This window comes from Schistocerca gregaria, chromosome 7 (genome assembly GCF_023897955.1).
Source record: "Schistocerca gregaria isolate iqSchGreg1 chromosome 7, iqSchGreg1.2, whole genome shotgun sequence".
Classification (NCBI taxonomy): Eukaryota; Metazoa; Arthropoda; class Insecta; order Orthoptera; family Acrididae; genus Schistocerca; species Schistocerca gregaria.
In genome coordinates, this window is record NC_064926.1 from 474,666,216 (window position 1) to 474,677,438 (window position 11,223).

Below are 11,223 nucleotides of genomic sequence, written 5' to 3' on the forward strand. Positions count from 1 at the left end.
AGATTTGTTGTCGGTAATGCCTTCAAAGGAGAAGTAACTGTGGGTGAAGACAGATTTGGTCAAGGTGGCTAGGAAGGAGGTTGTTGGTTTGGAATCTGTTGGGCGTGGGGGCAGGTAGCGTTCAATAGCAGTAAGGCCATGGGCATTAGGAATGTTAGTGTACAATAAGGTGGCATCAACAGTGATGAGCAAGGCACCGTGTGGTGAAGGGACAATAACTGTGGAGAGTTGGTGGAGGAAATGATTGGTATCTGGTCACTTTCACTGTTCTATCCCAATTTGCACCCACTAATTCCACCATCTAGTCATATCTGCCACCCCTCTTCTTCACACTTATGCACCCGCAGACCTGCTACCCACAGTAATATATATTTTTGTATCGGTTACTCTTTACTTTGATCCTTCTGACTTCTCGCCAATATTAACGAGTTTTCGCGTTTCCCTGTCGTCGACTCCTTCAGATTTCATCTTGTTTCCCCCTTTTGCATCCACTTCATTCTTTTGGTATATTTTCATACGTATTTGGGTGTATTTTTGGGAATTTTTTCGGATGTTATTCTACATTATTTACGCAATTTTTCGCATTTTTCCACCACCATGGATCCTTGCTCCTTCCATCTGCGTCGATACAGAAAAGTCAATCTTGGAAGGCAACAGTGCCAACAGCATATTCATCACGGATGTAGACATGCTTGTTCATGATCACTGTAACCTATTGTATGGGTCCTATTCATCTCACGAAAACATCTCCAGATCTTCAAGAGCCACCTCCTACCTAAGCCACACATTCCACACACTGCTGGCTAACCGCCTCACTCTGCCGTCAGTGTACTCGACGTCTTGCGTCATTTGAAAAAAAGTCAAAATGGCAGCTCGTCGGTCCTCAGTACTCGCGGACAGTCGCCAACTCTGCAGATGCTGCGTTATTTGGCCAACTGAAGACGTGTATCTTCGTCTGCGGCTGTGAACAGTTGCCTTTACGAGGTATCCAACTCTATACACTGATGAGCCAAAACATTACGAACACCTGCTTAATAGTTCGTTTGCCCGTCTTAGAAACGAAATACATCACTTATTCTGCCTACCAGGAATTTGACATTTTATTGGTACGTTTTTGATGGTATGTGGCTTTAGATGTCTAGGCACAGGTCATGTAATTCGCGTAAACAACGGATCGCTGATATGCGAACGTGGTGATGTAGTCCGATAGTGACCTAGATGGCTTCCGCAGGATTTACATCGGTCGAATTTGATCGCGAGACGTCAACTTGAATTCAATATAATGCTCCTCAGATCACGGTAGCACTGTTCTGTCTCCGAGACACGGTTATACTGAGGAAACATGACATAGCCGTCGGGCATGAAGGGATGCAGGTGGTTCGCAACTGTCTTAGATGCCATGCAAGAACAGGAAAACATCTCCTATATCATAATACTGCTCCCACCAGCCTGCGTCGTGGCGCGCTGCACATTTCAAGCCGTCGTTAACTTCGATGACGGCGTTTGTGGAAACGACCATCCATCTAGTGTAGCAAAAATGTGATTCATCCAAAGAGCCGACACATTTCCACTGATCACGGTCGACTCCCGATGGTCCCGTGCCCACTGTAATCGTAATTGACGATGTCGTTGGGTCAACATGTGAACATGTAGGGGTGGTCTGCTGGAGAGCTCCATGTTCAACAATGTACAATGAATGGTGTGCTCCGAAACAGTTGGTGGTGAACCAGCATTGTGCTCTTTAAGCAGAGATGCTACAGATCACCGCCTATCCTACTTTACAGAGCAGACAAGCCTCCGAACCCCACAGTGTGTGAAGAGTCGAGAACTTCCAACCATTCAGAGCCTAATGGTAGTTTCACTGTGTTTCTGCATCTTTCCATAGATGCTCACGACAGTAGCACGTGAACATTCGACCAGTCTCGCCGTTTTCAAGATACGCGTTCACAGGCTCTGCGTAATGATAACTTGCCCCTTTTCGAAATCACTTATCTCAATGGATTTCCCCATTTTCAGCCCGTGTGCCCCGTCCCTGTCTGTTCCGCTTATATTGTTACTGCGTCACGTGCCCGCAATGCCATCTAGCGGCATCCAAATGACGCGGTGGGCAGTGGTCACAATGTTTTGGCTTATCAGTGAACATCACAATGCTGGTTCCCTTCAATGTGTCCACTCCGAAACAGGTTGAGAGGGACTCGCATTCACTGTCGGCCGCTATTCCTGTCAGTTTTGAAACGGCACGTCACTGACGCCATTCCTTGCATACATGCTGGATAATCCTTACTGATACCTTTGTTTAATGTATTTATTACTTTGCATCTGATTCCACCATCTTGTGACTCTCTAGAACCCCATCGAGTGCTTAGGACGGCGCCGTGCGTCGCCGGGACCTAACAAGTTTTCGAGGAGTATCGTGCAGAGCAGCCCAGCCTCCTCCTGTTTCGAGATTTGGCCGAACGTTTGAGCTTTCGCGAGAGCCTCCGAGACGCACTCCGGGTGGCCAGCTACCCAACTATCGTTAACGCAGCTCCCCGCTTGGTCTTACCGGTAGTCGTAAGCTTGCCTCAAAAGTTAAGCCATGAATGTCTCAATACAAGCCGCATTAAGGTGAAACCGTCAATGGCTCATTACATCGGTTATGCCTCCTTTAGATCGTACCCACGTTACTTGGATAACTGTGGTAATTCTAGAGCTAATACATGCAAACAGATTCCCCTATTCGTGCTAATGGTACTTTGGCTCCTTGACATCAAAATGAGCGAACAAGCTGCATGGTACTGGATTATAAAAGGGTGAACTGAGAAGACGGCTGAAATCCTAGGGGTTCAAGTTGGCGATAAGATAACGATCAAAAGGCGGGAGAAGAGCTTTGGCAAGAATTTTGAAAATCAGAAGAATCTGCGAGGAGAACCTTTGAACTGTTACCAAACATCAGGGAACGTCCGCAATTAAAGTACATCAAACCAAGCTGGGGGCTGCTGCATTTCCACACAGGGCATGGACCGTGCCCGGCATATTTATGCCGGTTCCTGAAGCGGGCTACACCTGCGTGTTGCTGTCGAGCGGTAGAGTGCACTCCCGACCAATTCCTGACCATGACACATATCACCTACTTAGACGCCGCGCGGGGTTAGCCGAGCGGTCTATGGCGCTACAGTCATGGACTGTGCGGCTGGGACCGGAGGAGATTGGAGTCCTCCCTCGGGCATGGGTGTGTGTGTTTGTCCTTAGGATAATTTAGGTTAAGTAGTGTGTAAGCTTAGGGGCTGATCACCTTAGTAGTTAAGTCCCATAAGATTTCACGCACATTTCAACATGTTTTTGAACCTACTTAGACAAGAGGAAACTTTTGACATATTAAACACCTTGGCTAACGAAATTTTGCAAAAGACCTTGAGGGAATTCTTGCAAGAAAACGAGCAATAGTAGAACACAGAAGATGTAGCTAGGTCGCACCTGTCCGTTGAGGAGGAAGGTGCGATGATTATCATGAATTTGACATCAGCACTTCATTTAGTACCAGTGTAGAATTAGATTTGGGGCCGGAATAATATTTTGGAAGTATTCTTTTCAGAAGACTGCAGCGAGTGATTTTCTGGCACAACCTTAACGCTGTAGGCAGTAGATGTAATTCTCACACGTAAACAGAATCAAACACTATTATTACTTAATCAGGATTTCTGTTGGAACTGTACTATCGCTACAATTGTTTGTATGCTAAAGGACCCACGAATTAGAATATATAGTGGGTTATTGTATATTTGAATCAATAAAGAATTTTAAAACAACAGAGTGCCAGCCAGAGATGAGAGAGACGCTTTTATTAGATCAAAACCAGTCGGTCGGCTCGTCCGGATCATTTGCCTTGGTGTGACTCAAAAATTCTGCGCTGATCGCACGGTCTCCGTATCGGTGATGGATCTTCCAAATATCTGCCTTATCAACTGAGCCCGACGTGGCTGTAAAGGGTAACGGGGAATCAGGGCTAGATTCCGGAGAGAGAGCCTGAGAAACGGTTATCTCATCCAAGGAATACAGAAGGCGCGTAAAAAACCCACTACCGTCATGGGGAGGTACTGACGAAAAATAACGACACTGGACTCGTTCGAGGTCCCGAAATCGGTTCTGGAGCCAGTCGTTATAGTCTGAAAATTTCAGTTTGACACTGAAAATATAAAACCTACAGCTACATTAACAGAAAAAAGTAGAAATGAAAGAAGGTTAGAAGAGTGATGTAAAACTACCACCACCAGTGGAGTCTTCGGCCCTGCTCCGTTATAATACTAATCAACAATCTTGGAATTGCTCAGTTCACTATATCTAAATTTACCGCTGTATTAAACTACTAGCAAATGATCCTTTGTGGCTCGTCAGCACTCGAGCCTTTGCATTCACTTGTTGGGTCCATATGACGAAAAAATATTTTGTGCTGCTTAAGTAATTATGCACTCTGAGTTACCACATTAGGGGAGAGCGGGGCTACAATTTCCGATTTTTAGTTAGTCTCAAAATTCGTTAAGAATACTTGATTCATGCGATGCAATCAAAATTACTTTATATATGTAACTTTGATATTAAGACAGGGTCATTTGTTGTGATATTTTAATGTCTAAAGTCGTAAAATAACAAAAAGTGGTTCAAATGGCTCTAAGCACTATGGTACTTAACATCTGAGGTCATCAGCCCCTAGAACTTAGAACTACTTAAACCTAACTAACCTAACGACATCACACACATCCACGCCCGGGGCAGGATTCGAACCTGCTACCATAGCAGCAGCGCGGTTACGGACTGAAGCGCCTAGAACCGCTCGGCCACAGCGGCCGGCCATAAAATAACAACTTACCCCGAATTGGGGCAAATTGTTAACAAGCCGGGTTAAGTTGTTACCGTATTTGTTAAAGCTATTATTTGTGAAATAAAAAACAATAATCGGTTAAACCAAGTCCGTTTATTTAGGAAGTAGTCATCAATACCGTACGAATCGTCAGGTAAACATTTGTATGTTATACAACAAGTAACTATAATTTGTACTTAAACAATTATTAACCCTTTTGTAATTAACAGCTTATCAAATAACTTGTAACTACTCAGCCTTGATAATTTAGTCTTCAATCATATTGGCCATATCTTAGGCTGAAAATGTCTATCATATTGCCGTCATAGGCAGAAAACATACATACTTATAATTAATTAATTGTCAAAAGACAGATCACAACCACAGTTCGGGCATAGGTAGGTTAATAAGGCTTGATTCTGCCTACACCTGGAATGGGCCGAGTTGTTACATTCTTGACACTGAACCCATTCTCCCCCAGAACGAGAATTATAATAACTGTGACAGCACACTAGACAATAATACTTTAAACTGTCCTCTTCACTCTCAGACCTCTCACTCCGCGATTGTAAAATCTCTCGTTTAACAGGCTTCCCCTTCCCTTTGCCTTTTACTTTTCTATTTCCTTCCGTTCTTTTACGTTTTCCTTTATTTTTTCTCACATTTTCATTGTTGATGTTTACTTTCCTTTTCTTGCTTTGCTCTTCTGCCAAGAATTGTTTTACTGGAGTATTTTCTAAGATGTCTGTTGATTGTTACCTCCGGAAAAGTACATCTTGCTTCTGGAGAAAAAGGGACTTGATCTCCGAGTTTTTCTTCTGTGACACCAGAAGATGCAGGCAGATCAATAACCCCTGATGTCCCTGGCGCATCAACGATTTCTCCTGTATCTGTACTAATGTTTCCAATTTCATATGCATTAGCGTCTATGCTAGCAACGGTTTCTGATACTGCTTCCGACCTGTTGGTGATGGTGTCATGTGAAATGCCTAAAACCACATCTGATACGTTTACTGAAGCTAAAGGACGATCTATAACATACGAAATATATTGGGGTCATAAGGCCAAATGCCAGCTTTTCTGAAAGCACTCATTACATTTATGGGAGTCACTGCACGAGGTAGCGCGTATCTACCAATTTCTGGGATCTCATATTTCGACATTGTCTTGCCAGGATTATTGCGTAGCTAATTGTCCTCAGCCTTTCAAATAGCTTTTGAAAGGTGCATTTACTCAAACATCCAATGCCTGTAGGCGGTGTATACAATGAGGCGGGAATGACAGCATTATAATGGAGTTAGATTTAGCTTTATCCACCACACTGATATCATTATAAGATTGTTGATTATCGAGCAACAACAAATTCGGATCTGAAAGTGATGGTTTAGTATGTTTGATAAAATGGTCCATATATTTCACGAACGCCTTAGCTGTCATCCATCCTGAACTGCTTCCTGCGCCAATAGATTCCGGTGGTCCGCCTTTTATAAACCAATCCTTGTATTTAAGCCTGGAGAAAATAAACAAGGAAGGAACTGCATACCCTAATGCATTTACTGCCAGTTCCACTGTAACCAATGTCGCTCATTCAGCAAATACTATGGCTCCAACTTGCTTCATTCCCTTTTTGGCAATAATTTTCCTCGGCTTTAGCACTGTGGTAACGCCTGTATCAGCTAAATTATGTATTCTTGAAGGTGGAAATTTATATTTATCCAGCACTGTGCTCAGCTTTGTAAAATAATCGGTAACATTGTGTTTGTAAAATGATCTCGCCCTGCTGGCGTTCTTTGACTCCGGTGTTCTTATTGACAAGTGAAGATGTCTTTTTAAAAAACTAGCCAGCCAGTCTGGACCAGCTTTTTTATTTTAGTTCCACGATGGTGGAGCATTGCTAGCACTGAATTTCAGTGCACAATCGAACGCTAAGTTTTTGACTTCTTCTGGCAGAAGACCAAAGAAAATTGAAACACATTGCAACAGATATTCTGCTAATTTATTTTCCGTTCTTCAGTACAGACCAATTTTACTTTTTTTTAAGCAATCGTGATATTTTCTACCCCAGATCTTAGCTGTGCGGAATTAATTTTAATTTATGGGTGACTAGATACCTGAACAAGAACAACAAACAACAGGATTAGCGTTGCCACAACTTAACAAATAGCCTCTAGTTCCCTAATGTTACATCAATGCTCGTTCCCAACTGGCCATGGTTGATTGGCTAATGGAGATGGATGCCTTCAATAACTGCTTACACAACATTACTGATTTACGTAATTTATTAATAATAGTTCACTGACAAGTCTTTAAACACTTCATAGAAAGGCTGGTTAGTAACTGTTAATCAGGCAATAAATTCTCAACCAATAACAGTAGCAAACAAATAAAAACTACCAGGCTAGTAATGGTAGAAAGGTACCTTACACACTTCAGAATTCACTTTCATTTAACACGTAGATATAAAAACATATCCAAAAAGCCACAGTTAGCTTATCTGTCAAATTCCATTATTTATAACCCGCTGAACTACATCGCAGAACATACAATTTCAAATCTGCCCAATGAGTAATCCCGATAAAAGAAAATTATGTTCACAAAGAAGAAATATAAAAACTGTATGACAACGCCCCTGCGACATTGGCCACACTTTTACACAATCGTAAATTTCGTTGAAAAGTGACACTTACTGCTCAATCTCCACACAGTTAAGTAAACTAACACCGCAGAAATCGCTGAAGGTTAATACACGTACCGTATTCCACTGCTTTCTTCTCCAACATCATGACACCCTTATTGTGGGCGAACATGCTACAGCACACGCTGTCTTGTTTATCTGCCGTGGCCAAACACGCACAAACCACATCGACCACAGCTCGGCGTAAATTGCATCCATACAATTGCAGAGCACACGGCTTATCGTTCCACAGCAGCGATGAATTCCTAAGCGTCGCAGTTTCACCACCAGTTCATTTCGACAGAGTGCCAAAATTATTAATTCACATTTTACTTTTGAATACATTACGGGAAAGGCAGTGATCAATGTCTTACATATATTTACTATTAAAACAGTCTTGATCACGATTTATTTATCAAGGTGACCGGTTTCGACCACTAATGTGGTCATCTTCAGACCATTGAGTAGGAACCTCTTCCTGTTGGAGAATCATTCTCCAATAGAAAGAGGTTCCTACTCAATGGACTTAACATCTGAGGTCATCAATCCCCTAGAACTTAAAACTACTTAAACCTAACTAACCTAAGGACATCACACACATCCATGCCCGAGGCAAGATTCGAACCTGCGACCGTAGCGGTCGCGCGGATCCAGACTGTAGCGCCTAGAACCGCTCGGTCACTCCGGCCGGCGACCCATTTTACACTCCTGGAAATGGAAAAAAGAACACATTGACACCGGTGTGTCAGACCCACCATACTTGCTCCGGACACTGCGAGAGGGCTGTACAAGCAATGATCACACGCACGGCACAGCGGACGCACCAGGAACCGCGGTGTTGGCCGTCGAATGGCGCTAGCTGCACAGCATTTGTGCACCGCCGCCGTCAGTGTCAGCCAGTCTGCCGTGGCATACGGAGCTCCATCGCAGTCTTTAACACTGGTGGCATGCCGCGACAGCGTGGACGTGAACCCTATGCGCAGTTGACGGACTTTGAGCGAGGGCGTCTAGTGGGCATGCGGCAGGCCGGGTGGACGTACCGCCGAATTGCTCAACACGTGGGGCGTGAGGTCTCCACAGTACATCGATGCTGTCGCCAGTGGTCGGCGGAAGGTGCACGCGCCCGTCGACCTGGGACCGGACCGCAGCGACGCACGGATGCACGCCAAGACCGGAGGATCCTACGCAGTGCCGTAGGGGACCGCACCGCCACTTCCCAGCAAATTAGGGACACTGTTGCTCCTGGGGTATCGGCGTGGACCATTCGCAACCGTCTCCATGAAGCTGGGTTACGGTCCCGCACACCGCTCACGTCCCAACATCGTGCAGCCCGCCTCCAGTGGTGTCGCGACAGGCATGAATGAAGGGACGAATGGAGACGTGTCGTCTTCAACGATGAGAGTCGCTTCTGCCTTGGTGCCAATGATGGTCGTATGCGTGTTTGGCGCCGTGCAGGTGAGCGCGACAATCAGGACTGCATACGACCGAGGCACACAGGGTCAACACCTGGCATCATGGTGTGGGTAGCGATCTCCTACGCTGGCTGTACACCTCTGGTGATCGTCGAGGGGACATTGAATAGTGCACGGTACATCCAAACCGTCATCGAACCCATCGTTCTACCATTCCTAGACCGGCAAGGGAACTTGCTGTTCCAACAGGACAATGCACGACCGCATGTATCCCGTGCCACCCAACGTGCTCTAGAAGGTGTAAGTCAACTACCCTGGCCAGCAAGATCTCCGGATCTGTCCCCCATTGAGCATGTTTGGGACTGGATGAAGCGTCGTCTCACGCGGTCTGCACGTCCAGTACGAGCGCTTGTCCAAGTGAGGCGCCAGGTGGAAATGGCATGGCAAGCCGTTCCACAGGACTACATCCAGCATCTCTACGATCGTCTCCATGGGAGAATAGCAGGCTGCATTGCTGCGAAAGGTGGATATACACTGTACTAGTGCCATTGTGCATGCTCTGTTGCCTGTGTCTATGTGCCTGTGGTTCTGTCAGTGTGATCATGTGATGTATCTGACCCCAGGAATGTGTCAATAAAGTTTCCCCTTCCTGGGATAATGAATTCATGGTGTTCTTATTTCAATTTTCAGGAGTGTATTTCGCCTGTTCCACACAACCGACTGGCAGTTACCCACCGCATCATTACCATGACTAACATAAGTGGAGGAGGGTCAGCCGGCCGGAGTAGCCAAGCGGTTCTAGGCACTTCAATCTGGAACCGCGCGACCTCTATGGTCGCAGGTTCGAGTCCTGCCTTGGGCATGGATGTATGTGATGTCCTTAGGTTAGTTGGTGTAAGTAGTTCTAAGTTCTAGGGGATTGATGACCTCAGATGTTAAGTGTCGTAGTGCTCAGAGCCATTTCTTGAGGTGGGTCACATGATCGCTTGGTATCAATTCCAAACCTTCTACAGCGTTCCAAAACCACCAGTGTTCTCTCTTAATGGAACAGCTAACATTTTGTCTGGCAAGCTTGTGAGGCAGCGAAGAAAACAACAACCAGCTGTTGGTTTCCACAGGTGGCTGTCGCAGACGGAGGGCTTCCAGTTCGAGGCGCGGCCGCGAGAGTGCCTTCCGCGGGGCTTCCCCGACGACGTGGAGGGCACGGCGCACTTTGTGCTGGGCTACTGCCACCCTTCTCTGCCCGCCGACCGGCCTCTGGTTGAGCACATCGACACCGCCCAGCGAGAGCTGCTGGGGCGCTGAATACCGGCCACACTGCTCGTCCTGGTGTGGCGACACGCGGGAACCCTTCCAGCAACACGAGGAGCGCGCTTCTGTCTGGACAGTGGAACTACAGCGCCAAAGTGCATCAGGGAACTGTATCACATTGAATACGTCGATGGAGAAAAAAGGAACACCGCCAAACGATATGTAAACAGGGTGTATCATAATCAGTAGCCAAAACTGACGCAGGTGAAAGTATATGACAGCAGTGCTGTATTCTCGTCGCGACTGTAAAGTCTTGTACCATAGTAATCAAGGGAGAGGCTGTTGTTTGGTGGCCTGTATCCTCTTTCTGCAAAACAACTACACACATGTATTCTCTATTTACTTGAACAGAAAGCTACCTATCTTGAGAGAGTCCATGTATTGTGGTACAAGCTCTTCTGTAACAGTCCACGTTAGCCTCAGTGCTGGTGAAGTACACATCTCACTATGCAATGAATGACAGGTGCAGAAATAGGATGGAGTTAGTACGCCAGTGACTGAGCGACTGTGCATGTGACTTAGACTAACAAAGAGAGGCCACGACGTTTGGAACGCGGATTTACTGTAAACTTCGCACACTTGTAGCACTCCATGAGGACAATAAAATGTGTAAGCAGTAGCGCGCACTTGTCAAGCGTTATTGAGAAAATCGCCAGATAATTTCGGTCATCAGATATATACCTGTGCGTGGCCATTTTTACCATGAAGAGGCAGCAGCCGACTGGTTAGCGTTCAAGCCCCGTAATCGTTGGGTCGCTGAACTGAGTCCCGTTCGTTAGTTTTTTTTTTATTTTAAACACAGTAATTTTCTTTACTATTTATATTACACTAAATGTAATGGAAAAAATACGTATAATCGGATGAATTTTTATTAATTTTACAATGTTATTTGGCAGTCTACAAATTTTTTTATCACAAATAATACAATATTCATAACTATCGACTAGTAAACGACCAAATGCATAAAGTGATATTGAAAATCTATGCTT

The 11,223-nt window shown here is 45.2% G+C and overlaps 1 protein-coding gene across 1 annotated transcript in view; it reads left to right on the forward strand.

Moving 5' to 3' along the window:
• LOC126282438 (head-specific guanylate cyclase-like) overlaps positions 1-10,811 on the forward strand; it is a 165,919-nt gene extending 155,108 nt beyond the window's left edge. Inside the window, exon 9 of the mRNA XM_049982095.1 lies at positions 10,042-10,811. Coding sequence (XP_049838052.1) covers positions 10,042-10,228 — 187 coding nt within the window. The 3' untranslated portion in view covers positions 10,229-10,811. The remainder of the gene's footprint in view (positions 1-10,041) is intronic.
• Positions 10,812-11,223: the final 412 nt, after the last annotated feature.